This window comes from Stegodyphus dumicola, chromosome X1 (assembly GCF_044657685.1).
Source record: "Stegodyphus dumicola isolate Sdum_Otavi_A_Nest chromosome X1, ASM4465768v1".
Classification (NCBI taxonomy): Eukaryota; Metazoa; Arthropoda; class Arachnida; order Araneae; family Eresidae; genus Stegodyphus; species Stegodyphus dumicola.
The window spans coordinates 154,832,101-154,850,452 of record NC_140780.1 but is presented as its reverse complement, the minus strand read 5'-3'; the positions used below and the strand labels follow the sequence as shown (position 1 = coordinate 154,850,452).

Sequence of the window (18,352 nt, the reverse complement as noted above, 5' to 3'; positions counted from 1 at the left end):
AATAGTAATAGTAGTAGTATAAGTAGGATAATTTACTTTACAAAAGAAACTGAAAAGGATTTTCTGAAGAATTTTGGAGCGCTACTGAATGGCAAGTTTAATTTGTAAGAATGAATGGCACACAACATTTTGTAGCATCATTAGGCTCATTTCGGTGCAGAAAACATTACAAATCAGCGATGCCTTTGCCAGGACCCCCGATTGCTAACCGGACTCTGGTTTCTTGATTGCTAGATAGACCTGCTTCCAATTACACCACAACGCTACCTGGCTAGGAAGGAGAAAGATCCTTACAATTTAAAGAAAATAGTAAAAAAATATCTCAAAACAAAAAATATATGAAATTTTCCTTTTATTAGCTGTTTGCTCAAACATACGGTAGTAATTCAGAAGTCAAACAACAAAAATCAGCGTTATATTTACAAAATTTTCACAGGACTAATTTCGATGGTTTTACCGAACCACCATCCTCAGCTGCAAAACCGCAAATGAACAAGATAGGAAATAATGATTAGATAAGATAAGAAAGCATGGACAAGAATAAGCAAGTGGCGCCATCTGTTGGTGAAACCAGAACTAAAACATAATTTCTTTAAAGGCCGAAGGCAAATTTGGATTGGAGTTAGGATCGTTAATTAGAACAGAAAGATTTTTATGAATGTGAAATGCCTCTAGAAAATCCAGTTCTCCAATGGAAGAAGTTTTTTGAATAATTTTGGCAGCAGAAAAATTGAAATTGTGATTTTCGCACCAACAATGTTGAGCAACAGAAGACTTCTGCGTTTCCTTTTTTCTAACATATGCCTCATGTTCCTTGACGCGAAATTTTAAGGCCAATGTAAATTAAACCCCACTAGCAAGGAATCCTATAAATACCCCAGGAATTCATATCCGCAATGGGGTCCTTGAGTATGGAACTCGAAATTTTATTGATGGGAGAATAAACGACACGAAAGTTAAATTTCTGCAAAATATGTGCAACGTTTTAGCTAATTGATGGAAAGAAGGGAATGACAATATAATTTTTATAATCTCCTAAAACAAGAGTGTGCCTTTTAGTGTATTGAGATGAGAATTTTTAAACTGCTTGATTAATAATGTTGGGTGAAAAGCCCCTGTCAATAGCTATTGCTTTTAAATAATTTAGTTCTTCATCAAGGGATAGTTTGGAGAAGCAAACTTGAAGAGCACGGAAAACAAAGGAATAAAATGAAGCTAACTTTTGTTTAGTCGGATGACATGATTTAAAATGTGGTGGAAGGCAAACCGATGAAGGTTTACGGTAAACCGTAGTACTGAAGTTGGATGTGTTACTCGTCGGCCAAGTATGTCCCACATATGCTCTACTGGATTCAAGTCCGGCGAGAATGCTGGCCAATACATACGGGTGATATCCTCCGATTGAAGGCATTCGCTTACGATGTTTGCACGGTGAGGACGGGCGTTGTCATCCATAAACACAAATTGTGCGCTCATGGCGCCCCGAAACAAACGTACATAGTGTTCCAGAATGACGTCCCGATAGATTTGGCTTGTCATGGTTCCAATTTGAACATGCAGGTCAGTGATGGAACCCAAAATAATTCCACCCCAAACAAGCACTCCTGCACCACCGTAACGGTGTCGTTCAATGATGTTTTCTTGGTGGTAACGGGTACCTGGAGCTCTCCATATGAAAGTTCGGCGAGAATCAGATTGCAAGCTAAACCTGGACTCGTCGGAATACATCACACAAGCCCAATGTTGCGGTGTCCACAATGCATGCTCTCTTCTCCAGGCTAACCGCAGGCGACAGTGAGTTGCAGTAAGTGGAACGCATCTGGCAGGTCTACGAACATATAGACCAATCTGCCCTAAGCGTCTGTACACGGTCTGCCTTGAAATTGTCGTACCAGTGGCTGAAGAGAGCTGACGAGACAGGTCTGAGGCTGTGCTCCGCCTGTTTCTTTCGGTAGTAACTGCCAAATACCGGTCCTCATTCGGCGTTGTAACTCTGGGGCGACCTGTGCTGTAACGTCTACACACATTACCATCATCTTGGAATCGTTGCCGAAGCCTGGAGATGACACTCTGGGCAATTCCAAGTTCGTCTGATACTTCCAAGTTGGGTACGCCCACATTCCAGACGTCCGGTAAAAAATCCTCCAAATGCGTCCTTTGTGTCATAACTATTCGGTTATTGCACTGAAATGCTTATAAAGCTCCTGCGAACAATTTTATTTCTTTGCCTGTATTCCTTATATATCACTCTCTTACGGTCTCCTTATTGTGACGTACCATCGGTGTCATATGGTTACTTCCTGAAATTTGCATATGATTCTTGGAGATGTGTGTAGTGATTTTACAGGTGATATATTTATTTTAGAGTGCGATTTCCATGTGACTCTGAATTATCCTTAATTTATGGACATGAGTGTATTATTATTTGCTGCACATGTGACTTAAATTAAATTATGATATTTCAATAATTTTAAGACATATGTAATATATTTAAATAAGAAGTAAATTTCAATAATCTATCATTGGATTGTGATGTATTTGATAAGTATAGTGTGATGCTAAGTATCTAAATGATATGATAATTGATTAAGAAATTATAAAAAAAATTGTTATCCTTGACAATTGCCAAAATTATGCATGTTAATAAGTAAATTTATGTATGTTACAAAATTTAGCATTAAGTATTTATGTCAAAAAATTTATGTGTATCTTAATGTGTTTGAAATTGACTACTGTGAAGTAAATATAAAAGATATCCCATTCCTAAAATTATCCCATTCCTAAAATTGCTAAACAGTATGCACAACAAGAAATTTCAAAATTATTAGAGGCTGGCATAATAGAACCATCTTCTTCCAGTTATAGTTTTCCTGTTATATTTCTGAGAAAAAAGAATTTACCTGGTGAAGATAAAAACACGCCAAAATTTCTTATGGTTGTAGACTATCGTCTATTAAACAGCATCACAGAATCTTACAAAATCTGTTTACCAAAAATTTCGGAAATTTTACACAACATAGCTGGTAAGAATTTTTATTGTGTACTCGATTTGAAATCAGCTTTTTTCCGAATTAAGTTACAAGAGTCTGATAAAGAAAAGTTGGCTTTTTACACCGAGCTTGGCAATTTTCATCCTTGCAGACTTCCCTTTGGTTCACACAATAGTACTTCTTATTTCCACACATTAATTTCAAACTGTTTAAATGATATCAAAGGTAGTAATGTTCAATTTTTTCTGGATGATATTATTGTTGCTGCTGACAATGTATCTGAATTGAAGGTAATTCTTCAAAAGCTTTTTGATAGGCTAAGAGCATTCAATTTGACTTTGAATCCAGCTAAAGTGCAGTTATGCAAATCTGATATAACTTATTTAGGTTTTAACATTACCAAAGTAGGTTTTTCTCCTTCTGAAGATAATATAGCAAAAGTTTCAAAATTCCCTATTCCAAAAGATGTTAAACAAGTTCAAGCTTTTCTTGGTATGATGAATTATTTTAGACACTTAATCCATAATTTTGCTGAGATCACTCAGCCAATAGTACACTTGACTAAAAGAAATGTATCTTTTGTTTGGAATCAAAACTGTCAGGATGCTTTTGATCTGTTACAATCAATAATGTTAGAAAAGCCAACTATAAAAAAAATTGATGATATTCATGAAATTATTTTAATTACTGATGCTTCTAAAGTAGCTATTTGTGGTATTCTTTTGCAAAACATTGATGACAAATTCTTTCCTGTAGAATTTTATTCGAAACTTCTGACTCCTGCTGAGTCTAGGTATCCTTCTATTAGCTGACGTGAGCTCTGTGCTATATTTTCATCTGTGAAACATTTTCATGAACGTTTGTATGGAAAAAAATTTACTATCTTAACTGATGCTAAACCTCTCACTTTTCATATGCAATTGGATAAGCAGCCTGATATTGTGGCCAGATGGTTATTGTATTTACAGGATTTTGATTATACTTTAAAGCACATACCTGGTTTTTCTAATCCTGCTGATTTTCTTTCTAGAGTTCCTGAAGAATCTCATAATGTAAACAATATTAACTTATTTCACACAAAAAATAATCAATTAAGCATTCAAAATATAGTTAATCACCAAAAAGATGATAAAATCATTAACGATATAATAAACGAAACTAACAATAACAATTCTGAGATTTGTAGCAAATATTGCATTGATCAGAAAAATGGTATAGTAATGATTAAGTTAAGATCTAGAGCACATCATTTAAAGACAAGGTATTTAGAAACAAAATTCTACTTCCAAATTCTTTAGTGAAACCTTGTTTAGAGATTGCTCATGCTCAACATTTTGGTACCAACAAGACTTATGAATTCATAAAAAAGAAATATTTCTGGAAGGGTATGTTTTTACACAAAAAACTTTTGTGAAAACTGTCAACAATGTTTGGAAAATAAACCCAAATCTTCTAGAACAATCACAAGTAATATAAAAAGTCTGATTTAACCCCTGGAGAGATGTTAGCAATTGACATTGTAGGTAAATTACGCAGGTCACACGATGGTAAATTTTTTATTTTAACAATTATTGATCATTATTCGAGATATTTGGAGGCTATTCCTTTAACCAATATCACTTCTGCAACAATCATAAGATGTATGAATTTGTATTTTTCAAAATTCGGTATTCCAAAGATAATATTATCTGACAACGGGTCAAATTTTTTTCGGCTGAATTTGAGAATTCTTTAACAGATTGAACACAGAAAAATTTCCATTTATTACCCACAATCTAATGGGATCATAGAACGAGTTCACAGAACTATGAAAGGAAGCATAGCTTCATTATCTAATAAGGTCTTTGAATGGTCTGATAGATTGGCATTTTTTAAACTGTATTACAATAATTCAAAACACATAGTAACTAGTCAGTTATTTTTTGGGCGAGAACTCAATACACCTTTAGACTTAAATGATGAAACACATGCAGTAGACAATCCTTCACAATACTTGTTGCGTCAAAAGGAACACATTAGAGCCACTAGAGAACTAGTGAAACAAAATGAAGAAAAGTATTTTCAAACTCAAGATAAAGTTGTGAAAGGCAGAGAAAGTCCTAAATTTAACATTGGAGACGAAGTATTTTTAAAGGCTTTACAACCACCTCATGCTTTACAGCCAAAATACACTGGTCCTTTCAAAATCGTAAAAAAATTTCGAAATGAAAACTATTTAATTCAAAATATCACTGACAACAAAACTAAAAAACTCATTGTAGTAAATTGTTTTAAAGAGTTCCTCTGAGGTGAAATTTAACTAATTAATAGCATCGTTTTCATCGAGCTTGTTTTTTTCTTGTTTACATAAGTAAAAAAAAAAGAAAGAAAGAAAGAAAATTGTGTTGATCATGAATGTAGTGGATTTAGTTCCAGTTTATTATTTTTTTTTTTTGGAGTTTCTTGGTTAGTATGGGTGTAGGTTGGCCGCCTTCATTTATACGTTTGGTGAGTTGCAGGCTGGTCCGGGTTGACGACTAAGGTCATGGAATTTCAAATAAATAAATAAAAAATAAATAAATAAATAAATAAATAAAAAAAAGAGTAAGGAAAAAAAAATTCTAGAACACTTAGTGGTTATTACAAATATCCAGCTAGTAATGAAAATGTGCTATTTTAACAATTTGAGAATTTGGAATAACTAAGTTGTAAAAGAAAATTGTAGAGTACTCATTCTTACACATTTACAAAATTATTAGAAAAAATTGATGCTATTTAAAAGAGTTGATAAAATGATATGATTTGAAAATTGTTAAGAGATATGTAGTAATCAAGAGTTGTTAACAACAGTGAAAGATTGTATGAAGTATGAGATGTATTCAGTTAAAATGTAATGTGTCTACAGATTGTAGCGAAATTTATGCTACTGTAGGTGAAACATGTATGTATTAGATATTAGTTTAAATTTTTAACTTGACTCACATGTGTAGCAGCTTATCCCCCCAAATTTTTTTATATATCTATGCCAGACAATGAGATTTTGATAATTGAATATTTGATCATAGCTTGGATTATGCCAGACAGATAGATTCGTTTACGTTAATATGTACTCATTTCAAATGTATACCAGATCTTAAAACTCTGATTTATGTGATTTCAAATATACCAAGTTTCATCTAAAAATTAGTGTTGTGTTTCATCAAGGTTTATGATATTCTGAACTGTGCTATGTTCCTTTTTCTTCGGCCGGAGGGAATGTGCAGGCAAGCCTCCACATTATTCAGCGTCAAAGGTGCTAACCGCAACCGCTCAAGAACAACACAAAAAAGATTGCAACAACCGGTTTCTGGCTCTTCTGCTGCTGGCGTTTGAGGGGATAGGACGGGCTTCGGTCTGTCCTCTCCCTGGCCGATGCGATGTGCCATTTTCCTGCTTCTCTTTGCTGTTCCTTCGATGCTTTCTGCTATACATGAAAATCCTTTTTAATGAGATTTTTACATGAAGATTCAAGAAAATAATTACTCCTGTTTCCTGTACATTGTTGCAGAAAATAATTTTTGTTCAGCTTCTTCCTCCTTTCGAGAACTCTTCGCGCGCACGTGTTTGTGAGATCTGAAACTTCCTGATTTAAAGAAGAAAAAGCAGAAATACTATGATTAATCAAGTACGCTTAATGACTGCCATCAAAATTTGATTGTTCCTTTTACACCAAGACTTTGTTTCGAGCTGATGGAGAAAGATTGACTTTATTCTGAGTGCAACGTTAATTCTGGTGATGCACATTACTCGTGCTTGATGTTCAAATTTATTCGTCTGTCTGGTTGATAATTTTATTTATATTAATGCTTATTTCAATATCAAAGAAGATGAAGAATAAAATTTAATTGATTTGTAACATACAGTTGTCATACTTTGGGGTAAGTACTTTGATTTCATATTTCCTTCTAGATTACACATTTTGATCTGCACTTTAGTAAGTATTTATGGGTTATTGCTACACAACGCGATTTACTAAGTAAGCAATTCATTTGATTTACATTTGCTAATCCTTTAATTCAAAAAATGCCAAGTGACTAATTTTGGTGCTCAAGTAATTCTAATTCACTACACTTAATTCTATTTCATTTTTACATTTAGCACCGCAACACACCATCTATTATAACATATAGTAATTTACATAATCTCGAAGGATACTTTTTATATGATTGTATATATCTGACTGAAGTGTGAAGAAAAAAATTATACAGTAAACACTTTCGTTAACTTAACGCCAGTTTCGCTTTCGATGAAAATAATAAAGGTAAATTTCATTGTTTGATTAATTCTGTTGGGCTGCAATTAATTATAATATTAGAAACTGAGTTACATTATTCGAGAAATGCAGCTTAAAATTATTTCATGTAAAACTGTTTAAATGTTATCTCTGGCTCCGCGTAGATAATAAGGTAACTTATCATCCCTCTTAGTCTTTTAGCAAAATAACACCAGATACAGAAGAAAATTTAAAAGAAACCTTTCTATTAGATCTTTAACTTAGCAATTTACACATCTTGTGTAATAAAAGCAGACTCTACCTGCTTGCTCTCGAAAACTAGAAGAAAGCAAATGGTAAAACTTCAGTATTTTAAAATTAGATATTCAAAAAAAACGAAGTCCGTTTATAAGTTTTGGCTCAGGCCTTCGACTCATTGGAGAAAACAAGCCTTGTAGAGTCTAAAGCAGATTCAAGCAAATTTGCGCAAATGGGGAATGAGACGGCCAGCGGTAGCTGCCCCAAACTCTCTTGTAAGTTCAAAAACTCCGTTTTTATATACATAAACTAATTTGCGTCCTGGTACGAGCCGACCAAAGTAGAGGTGAAAGTAAAGGTAAAATGCAACAGTAAATTGTTAATAAGCATAAAACCTTGCAAAAATAGCATTGAAGAAATTTTACCTGAATTGAAAATTGCAGTCCCAGGAATAAAATATTCAATTCAACTATTCGATGTGCAGTTTCACTATCAGTCTCGGCACAAAGGAAGATTCATATTTTGAAGATTCATATTCATATTTGATAATGTCTTTTCTTAAGTATTTTGAATGTACTGTAGCATTACTTCATTGCACTTTTGCTAGTTCCGTATAAATAACAGTTTCGGTAGCTCAGCCTCGACAACATGCGGAATAGGGAAAACTAACCAATATTTTAGCCCCTTTGTCAAAAATGGTAATGTAACACAGAAAATGGGGATGTTCCAAGAAGAAATCCAGTGATTTGATACATAATATCGTGGAACATTGGCCGCTTGATCCTAATTTATATCTCGGCAAGTAGGAATATGGTGATTTTGTAGTGTTTTTCGAGTATAACGCGAATGCGAGCCATTGTTCTCAAGAAAGCATAACTCACATTAGGCAAAGAGATCTTCCCTGCGTTATTTAATAAATTAACTGTTTTGAATAGAATACAGTTATACTAACTGTACATTTTGCAGAGTTAGCCTGTAAAGATGTCGGAATACAAAGATAAACCCATGCTGATGTTTACTAACAAAATTTTGTCAATTTGAAATTTGAAAGTTTCGAAGTAAAGGAAAAGACATAATGAAATGAGAGACTAAACCCAGAAAATGTGTCTTACTTTGATTTTAATACATCATCAGAAAATCAGATAAGTGCAGCTTTCTTTTCTAAATCGTATAAGTTATTAAAATTCATATATGCCTGATCATGAAAGCAGCAAGGCAAGAAATGGTTGATAATACCGAACTTATACAACAAGCACTAATTACCGGTTATTAATAAAATGCTTATATATTTATCTTTAAAGACATAGAATAATATTGAGAAGAAAATCATAGAAGTGTGTCAGAAGGACATGTAATATAGTTTTAAAAAATAAAGCATAGCTTGCGAACTAATTTTAAAAATATCAGATATGGAAATGAGGAAATTTATGCATTGTCAGAAGTGCATGGGGTGTTTAAAAGAAATAATATATTTATGAAAAGAGTTTGCTTTTAAAGAAACTGGTTTAAAATGTATTTTATTGCATTAAATCTTGAATCACATCATTTAAAGTGTGATATAGTAGAGATGTTTTTATCAGATTATGAGTATCACCATTTGTAAATACTGTATACCATTCGTTCACGTTTTGCGCCTAAGCTAACGGAGATTTTTCTTTTCATGGTATACTCTTAAAATTTGCTTTTATGTTTGGCTGAAGAAATACATACTATTTTGCATCTTCTTTCGCCGAAGAATTCTTTGTTAGACCTGGTAAGCCACATTAGTTACCGCTGAGTTTTGTTTATTTACTTCTTTTAAAATTCGAACCGAAAACATTATTAAGACTAAAGTTTCTACTTCTCTTCAATGCTCCTACGTCTGTGTGTTATACGCAATCCATATACTGTTAGAATTTTGTGTTGTGATAAGTTGGGCCCACCAGCTGCCGAGCGGTAAAGTCGCTGAACACTGGTAGTTCGGTCCGAGGTTCGAATTCCGCGAACAGGCTGGCTGCATGGGCGTTTTCGTGGTTTTCCCCATGTGTAACGTGTATACGAGCCAGTTTCCCCTAGAAAGTCCTCCACGAAGGCATCCCTTCCCTTAGGCAGATAGCCCTCGAGGCTATGCCATAATCACACACACCAGTGTGATAAGTTGATTTTGGGGAAAAAAAAGAAAAACAAATCTGAAAGGTTTAAGATTTGAAATTACGTCCAAAGGGGCGTTTTTGTGTGTTACCTTAATTTATTAAATATCATATTCTTTGCACTTAAACCATAAAATTCAGTTTAACAGCAATGTCGCCAAATAATTTTAAAATGAGCTTATATTTAGAATTTCCGATACACAGTTTCTCGCACTGGAGATAAAATTTTTTTTTACCCTGTAAGATTCTCACTAGTGTAAATCTCAGTTACTGTAGAAAGTGACGAATCTTAAGAACTAGTTAGAGAATAATCGCTTAAGTTCGTGTGACAAGAAACAACAAGATGGAAGGGTAACTAACCCTTTATTGTTTCAATAAGATTTAACAAAACTCCGTCTTGGAGTGTACAATCAAAGCCGACACTTGGGCTTGACCTTAAGAGACTAAAAATTAAACTAAGATTAACTAAAGAAATATAGCCGAAGCTATCAAGATTCTGGACTAGTTGGCCCCTTAATTCTATTTGACTACGAAGCTTATCAAGGGCCTGAGTATGGCCGAGCGTAATAACAGCTTTGAGAGAGAGAGTGGCCAAAATGCATACGCGCGTAAATCAGAAACTCTGATTCTCTCTAAGAACTTCGCGGTTAAATACCGCTCTTCCTCATTATGTATTCCGACGGGATTCTAAAACTACGTTACGTCGCGGTTAAATACCGCTCTTCCTCATTATGTATTCCGACGGGATTCTAAAACTACGTTCTGGCCGGAAGTAGTAAATTGAAGTTAAGAATTTGACAGGAAAGGAACTTAAAATTTAACTGTGAATAAAATTAACATAATCCTTACAACCCGTAGAGTGTTGCCATTGCTCGCTTGTAAATCGTCGTGTTTCTTAACCAAAAATTCGTTTAAGTTTTACAAAATATGAAATCAATAATAAAACAAATTCCAAATTTAAAATTTGGGCTTTCAGATGCCCATATTCGCAGTAGGATTACGTCATTCAAAATTTAATGACTCTAGATACCGTTGTTTTATCACAATGCGAGAAACATACATACATTTATGCAGATTCTTCATTATTTAATTTCTTCAAATATAATGCAGGACTCTAACATTTGGTGGCAACAATTTGAAAAGTGATACGCCGTTTATAGTGATTCGACGCAAATTCGCAAAACGAAAACAATAGTCTTTCAGGGACAAAGCCCCTTGGACTAAAAATCCGGAGCACTTCCCAGAGCAATAGTTTAAGAGTCTTTATTATAAACTAAAAATGGGAATTTAGTTAAAGAATTTAGCATGTCATGTTAGCATAATACAAGTTCAATATTCCTACAGCATTAGGAAGCTCCGCGGAATGACAATTTTCAGTTTTCAGCAGCTAAAAAATTTTTACCGTGTGACATCAGTTTTTTCAATTTGCGTTGCAGCAACTCTGTCATGACAGAAAACATATATTCTCAGTCTCGAATCCGGTCATAAGTGAAATCATAAAATACGGCTTCTTTGGGACGTCATGAAACGAACTTTTAATCCTAAAACATGGAGCAGCAAAAAAAAAAAAAAAAAAAAAAAAAAAAACCCGAACCTCGATTCCTTTTCCTCTCCAACAATAGGTCCATTCGTACAAAAGTCTGTAAGGTATTAAAAGAAAATCATCTTTTCATGCATCGTTTTTTATCTGATTTTCATAAAAGTAGTTCCAAAAACAAAAGCTTTCTATCATAAAGAATTATTACATGCATAATTTAGGATTGTGAAAGAGAACTTAATAATTCTTCCTTTAAAATAAATGACATTAATAAATCAGCATTCAAGCATCCAAATAAAAAATGCCAAATGCATTAAATATTAAAAGAATGTTACTTCTTGATTTCTTAGCATTCCACCGCTTTCTTCAGCATATTTTTTGCATTTGTCTCTGTAAGGGTATGGTAGACGGTAAATGCCCATCTAGAAACAGAAGGTAATAAATATTAAGCTCCAAATGTTTGAAACTGCTTATTTATAAATATGAAATACTCCACATTCTATCTCTCTTATACTTTATATATCTGCTTTAATTCAGAGAGGTATATGTTTGTTTTCTGTGAGTAAACTCCCCCAAATTATGATTTTTATCACATATAATATAAATATCTTATTTAACTCTCGACAAAATTAATCCGAACCTTTAAATTTCATAACCTTAATTCATTAACCAAACCACGGCTACCAAAGCAATGATTATGTGAATACCTTCCTATATAAGGTCCGAAATGTCAGATCCCCATCAAAGTTATTACATTGTTACATCTGCACAAAACTCAACAAGGAAATTTCATATAAAATTTACGAAAAATTCATTAATGTAAAGGAATTTGGTAAAGCTGTATGTTGCTCGACGCATCGCACTTGGGGAAATACTAAGTAACAATTACATTCAAGGGAGCGAACAAGGAACTGATGGACTGGAATGATTTCCCTAAGACGAATTATTCAAGGCCCTAGATGAATTAAGCCTTTTGTGGAGGAGGTCGTTTTACAGAGTGGTACCAATGTTGATTTAATGTTCTAATAAATGCTGGTTATTTTAAGAGGCTGTCGTCTACGACAGGTGTCGCCATTAGAAGTTTCACTTTGTTCTTGGAAAATAATCCATCGTAATAGTTTTTGGCAAGCCATAGTTGAATTCTTGACAATTCAATAAGGATTTTCAAGATTTTCTGAGTAGGTTTTCCTAGTCAGTTTAATCCGAAAAGAAATTACTGCGAAATTGTCCGAAAGAAATTACTTCGGTTAAAGAAGTGATTGACATGGTAACATGTTACTTTCAGCTGTAGTTCATTCATAAATTAAAATATTCAGACTAGCCTTTTCCTCAAAAAACTAAGGCATAAAGAAATTTAGCATGTCAACAGAAATTTAAAGAGCGCGACAAAATGAGCAGGATGCATGGATGCATTTCAACAAAATTTCCTGTCTGTTGAAATGATCCATGTTGTAATAGCGTATATAATTTCCTGTATTGAGCTAAAAACATTTTTCTCAGAAGCTGTCTATTGTATAATTAGCTGTTCATTAGGTATTATTTTCAAAATCATTGTTCATAATTTCAAGATCATTGCTATTAATTTCGAAATAGAGTTAGCAGCTGCATTCACTACGTATTTTTTATTTTGAACCTAACTTTATAATTTATTGAATGAAAATGAAATACCTAACAACATTTAGTGATGCAAAGGGAAACGAGAAGTAGTTAAAAAATTAAGTTGCTTGAAGATAAATAGGGATTAGAGTCTCTAATGCTTGTTATTTGTTAGTTCTTGCGTTTTGAGACCATTGCTATAACATTTTCTCCAATTTTTTTCTGCCCATTATACGTTTAATGCTTTTTTATTGCATTATCATGTGTGACAAAAATATATTTAACTGACATCACTGCTGCGTATCACACTCATTGACGAAAAGTTTACCGATGTTTGGTGATATTAACTCAGCTGTACAACATATCTGAAAATTCCTTTGGTCTCCTCAGATTTTAGAGAAAACTTGCCTACGTAAGGTAGACTGATAGTTAAAGACAGTGGGGTGTTAACTACAAAACTAAAAGCTATATATATTTCTTTAAATTTTCTTCAAAGTCTTCATTTATAAGCTCATATGATCTATTAAAACGGAATTTTCGTGAAATATGCAACAGTTAGCTGTTAGCTGGAAAACTTTAACATGGCAAAAAAATTTCAATGAAAATCGTTTTGTGCTCTGGTTATTTTCTGAGTATCGAATTATAGTACTTTCTGTGACATAATAATTTAGTTTATCTAAGGTTTTGCTTTTATTACATTTTAGCTTCCACTTGCAAAAATATAACCACATAGTCTTTCTTTCAGCGAACAAAATCAATCTGCCCTAAAATTTACAGTTTAAAATAATGATTTCCATCCAAAGAATGTCGGATGCCTTACTTGTCGGATGGCTACGGATGTTTCATATCCCGGGCTGATGTTAAAACCATAGTCTTCAGGGTTCGGTAAAATATCGGATTCGTGAAGTACCACTCGTGCTCCAGCACTTGTAGTAATCGGAACGTAGCTAGCAACGTCCAAGTTTAAAGTCAGTTCCAAACCTATAAATGAAGTAACTGATAATTAATGATCGTGACGGAAAAGATGTAACGTATAAGTAAGTTATTATACATATGATTCTGTATATAAAAGTATTCTTATATAAAAAGTGACCCCTTACAACATAATAGCTTTCTCAGCTATGCGTGAATTACGGTTGATATTTCCTTTATATTTATTTTTTTATCTCCCATTCACGTCTAATGAAATTTCTAACATAATATTTAATTGGATATTGGCTATTATTTGTTACTTTAATCAATAAAGCGTGCAACGAGCGTAAGACTTTTTAATCATAAAAAATAACTGGAAAAATTCCTTTTGTTAGTATGGTTTCTTTGTCTTTTTCTATATATTAATACTTATCTGAATTCTTGAGTAGTTCAAGAATAAAGAAGAAAAGGAACATTTCTTTTCATAACTTAGAACTTTGCGTATTTCAACAAATATTGTGGGTCTTAACGTCAGAGAGTTACAAATTCAGCGTCCTGTTTATAATGTTTTGACAGTTCCTTTCTGTATATTGACCATTCTTCTTCAGTGTATTTGAGATACTTCTATTAAATTGTGAATAATAATGATGGAATATGAGTATATGTTCCATTTATTGACTATTTTATATATCGTGCAAATGAAATTTTTATTCGTTATAAAACTTGCCTTATAGTTTCAGATATTGAGGAATTGCCTCCGATTTTATTTAATTATTTAATAAAGTCACGTTTAAAATTTCATTTCATGTTTTGGGAAGAGGACCTGGATGTTTTAGGGATAAAATTTTGCTGAGCTATGAAATATGTAAAATTCGTGTAGTCTACGGCAAGCATAGATTGTTGTATAACCAGCCTATTATTTAACCAATCAGATTATTTATTATTTAAGAGATTCAATTATTATTTAACAGACCAGTTTTGATAATGTCCAGCATCAGGAATAATAACATAAAATAATGTGCTGCTAAAACATTATACACAATTTTACATTAAGTTTCTGGCTTCTACATCATGGAAATGGTTCTAAGAGAGTAACGGTAGTTAATGAATGCATGATAAAACAATCTAGTGTACCTTTTTTCAATCATACTTTAATATTAGTAAATGAATGAGGCTGATTGTCTCTTATACCCTGTCTCCCTCAAAAATTGCTTCAAGTCATATACCATTTGAACGCTGACGCCTTTCAAGCCATCAGTCAAAGTGTTATAACAGCTTACACTGCCTTTCAGTGGGGCTTGGCTACTTTCACAGATAACACTATTACCAACATGACATCAGATAATGTTCATCACTAGACCGTGCATGACTGGTTGTTTGGGGTCTAATCCTTGCACTGTAATTTCATCTGCTCTAAGCAGAGGAATATATTTATCTGAGGATCCAAGATTTTGAACGGTGCAGAAAGAAGTTAAACTAAAGACTTTATGCTGATCCCATAAAAATGGTCTTCAAATTACGTGTCTCTTTGAATTACATGCAACTTCGAGGAATTCTGCAAGTCAAAATCAAAATCCAAAAGTTTTTAAATATTATGTCAACGCAAAGCTAAACATCTAAAATAATATCTTTTGCAATATTAATGCTATTGAATGCAATACTAATTTTCTTTTCAGTTTTTACAAGAAACGTACGCAACAGTGATATTTTTTCACCGCATTTCCTAACATTAACTTTCCGGAAAAAGGTAAGGTCTCGCTCTTCAAAACATAATTTTGAAGTATTTAAGCCAACAAAATCTGAAAAATCACTCATCTGTGACGAAACGTTTTGAACACAAAATATGATAATGACTGCTGTATGAAAGAACTTATTTATTTGCAGACAATATTTAGTTTACCAAATCATTTTATTTCTGATAATTATTCAGGATGAGTAATTTAAATTTAGCAGCAATTACGTTTTTTACTGTGCTGGTTCGTGAATGAGGCGGGTTTTAAGTTTCTCACACTACATAATATTAACCTACCGCTGTTTGGTCCAATGTATGGTGTTTCCAAGGGTGTTTCTTCTTCACCATTGTATCTTCCATTGAAAGTAAAACAGTTCCCAAATTCGATGCTCAGATATTCAGAGAAATTTCTAAAATAAAACTTTTTTGAGCTTAGAATGAACTAGACTTCGAAATGTAATTTTAATTAGAACAACAAAAAGAAATTTAGCACAATGATAATATAACAAACAGCAATGAAATTCTAAGGTGATTCTTGAATTTTGTATACGTAGATTCGTTATTTACTAGTCGATACTAGCTCTCATGCTTGCACTAAAATTCTCACAGAAACTGGATTTATATAATATTACGAATATTATTGTAGTATGCTAAAACAGTTTAAAAAGTATATTATAGATTATTCTCAAGACTGAAAGAAATGCAATGCGGTTTTTTAAATACAGCTCAAGAGTTTCAGTAGTTCATGCGCTGATCATTGATACAGTTCTTTGCAGCGAAGGTAAATGTCGTTGAACTTGGAAGATGCCACTGAGTGCCATATATCAGTAGTCTCAACCAAGCAGCCGGCGGGCAGAATGCGGCCTTGAAGCAATTTTATGCGGCACGTGAAGACAGTTAAATTATTTATTTGTTGCAAATACAATGTTGCAAAGATTACAAGATTTTAATTATTTGAAGTCCTAATTTTTCATTATTTTCATTTCCGTTAAAACAAGCATGAATCAATACCAGAAAATCTGTAAATGGAGTTAATTACTTTACACTGTGATATAAATCTTATTCAAAGATCTGAAGATGCAGATTTTGTTAATTAGCCGCCAGACTGTACCGAATTACTGCGGTACCGAAAGACCCGGGTTCGAATCCCGGAGATTTGGTTTTGGTTTATGTGATTACGGGAAAGCATCAAGGGCTATCTGCCTAAAAGAAGGGATGCCTTCATGGAGGAATTTCTAAGGGGAACTGGTTCGTATACACGTTACACATGGGGAATCGAATCCCGGAGAAGGTATGATTGTAACTATACGTTCCTTCATAGAAGGCAACGGTGGACGCCAAATAGTTGCTTCCACATTAAAATAGCCACCACATCTGGCCTTAGGCGTGGCCAACGCTGAATAGACAACTGCTCGCCGTTGGATTAAAGAAAAAAAAAAAAAAAAAAAAAAAAAAAGATTTTATTAGCTTTTATTCGTACTTGTCAAAAAATATATAAGATCAGTTATAAAACTTCCTGCTAAGAATAATCGCTTTGCTTGGAAATACATTTACACGTAAACAACTTTTTTTCTCACAGCTGAAAACTAATAAAAAAAGTCCGATAGACCGAAGAGCATCTTCAATTCGTGATGAAGATAATTTCTCTTCAATGCTACATACTTTATCAGAAGCGAAAAGCCATTAAGTGTCAAGATGTTCTAAAAAATAAATAAATTTATAATCATTTACATACATGCATATGTATTTTTGTGTTTGCGTTGAAGGAAAATTTAATATATAAAAGAAAAAGGCTACATTGTTATTTATTCTCAAGTTTTACCCCACTTGGTAAATTTTGTCTTACAGCTTAAAAGGTTTTTATAATTTGTTTATTTTTTGTTTCAGTTATAAATAGTATTAAATAATAATTTGAATTTTTATCCATTGGGTCATTATTATTATCTTTTACCTTTGTTTTCATAAATATTAAGTGAGCAAAATTTAAAATTCATTTTAAATATTTTTTATTTTGTTAAGAAACTTTCCTTTCCTTATAAAAATTCGTTTTCCGTCAGCTGTTTTCAGATCATGCATTCGGCCGGTATGCAATTTGAATTTAAGACCAGTGCCATATATAATTAGCCTTCATGAAACTTTGGATGATCATGAAGGTAAAGAAATTTATAATTTCTACAAATTATATTTTTATTGCCGAACATGCAACACAACCAAAAGCAAAGGATCATTGCAGTTACAACGTAGTGTTTAAAAAGAAAAAAAAAATTCCACTCGTTCTGAGATTAAAAAAATTTGTCTCTAGAAAATGTAGATATTCGAAATATAGCTAAAATACTGGTTAACATTTAGTATGATAAACTTTTAACGTTAAAGCACTGGTAGCATAACATTAACATTTAAAGAACCTAGTAATGAGGAAATTGTTTAATAATATTATGTAAAAGTATTTGACTAACAAAAGGATGAGGGTAATTTATACTTAACCAAGAAGTAAAGTAATGCGCCTATATGTAAGGCAAATTTCATTATTTAACGCTATACTGGAAACCTTTGTCAAAAGGTTTCAAACGTGAAATAAATTTTAATGGTTTGAGACTGCACTTCGAACCAGTGTGACAAATCTCTCCATTTTGCACAGCAGTAGCAGATATTACACCTTTTAAATATATTTTTAATATTTATATTAACATTACACAGTGTGAAACAAAATGCGCTGAAAGCAGTTTTATGAAATTTCTGGGTTGCGTCAAAGAAAGAAAATTTTCAAAAAGAAAAGATTTCGTCAAAGAAAAAAGATTTCTGGGTTGCGTTGAAAGAAAGTACGTGTATGTGCTAGAGCATTGACAAAATGTTCCACTGTATAATGGGCAAAGAAAAATAAAGAATGCTATTTAATTAAAAAATAATGATTACATAATTCTTCATTCAACTTCACAAAAATGCCAATGCTTTTATTTTCAGGCATGC

The 18,352-nt window shown here is 32.9% G+C and overlaps 1 protein-coding gene across 3 annotated transcripts in view; it reads right to left on the bottom strand.

Annotated features, from left to right (window-relative positions):
• Positions 1-18,352, bottom strand: part of LOC118197024 (epithelial sodium channel subunit alpha-like) — a 215,544-nt gene that overhangs the window by 50,213 nt on the left and 146,979 nt on the right. For all 3 annotated transcript variants that reach the window (XM_085807588.1, XM_085807589.1, XM_035368493.2), the window contains exons 4-6: positions 15,683-15,795; positions 13,562-13,722; positions 11,481-11,567 (exon numbers count right to left, since the gene is read on the bottom strand). In XM_085807588.1, the coding sequence (XP_085663714.1) occupies positions 11,481-11,567; positions 13,562-13,722; positions 15,683-15,795 (361 nt within the window). The remainder of the gene's footprint in view (positions 1-11,480; positions 11,568-13,561; positions 13,723-15,682; positions 15,796-18,352) is intronic.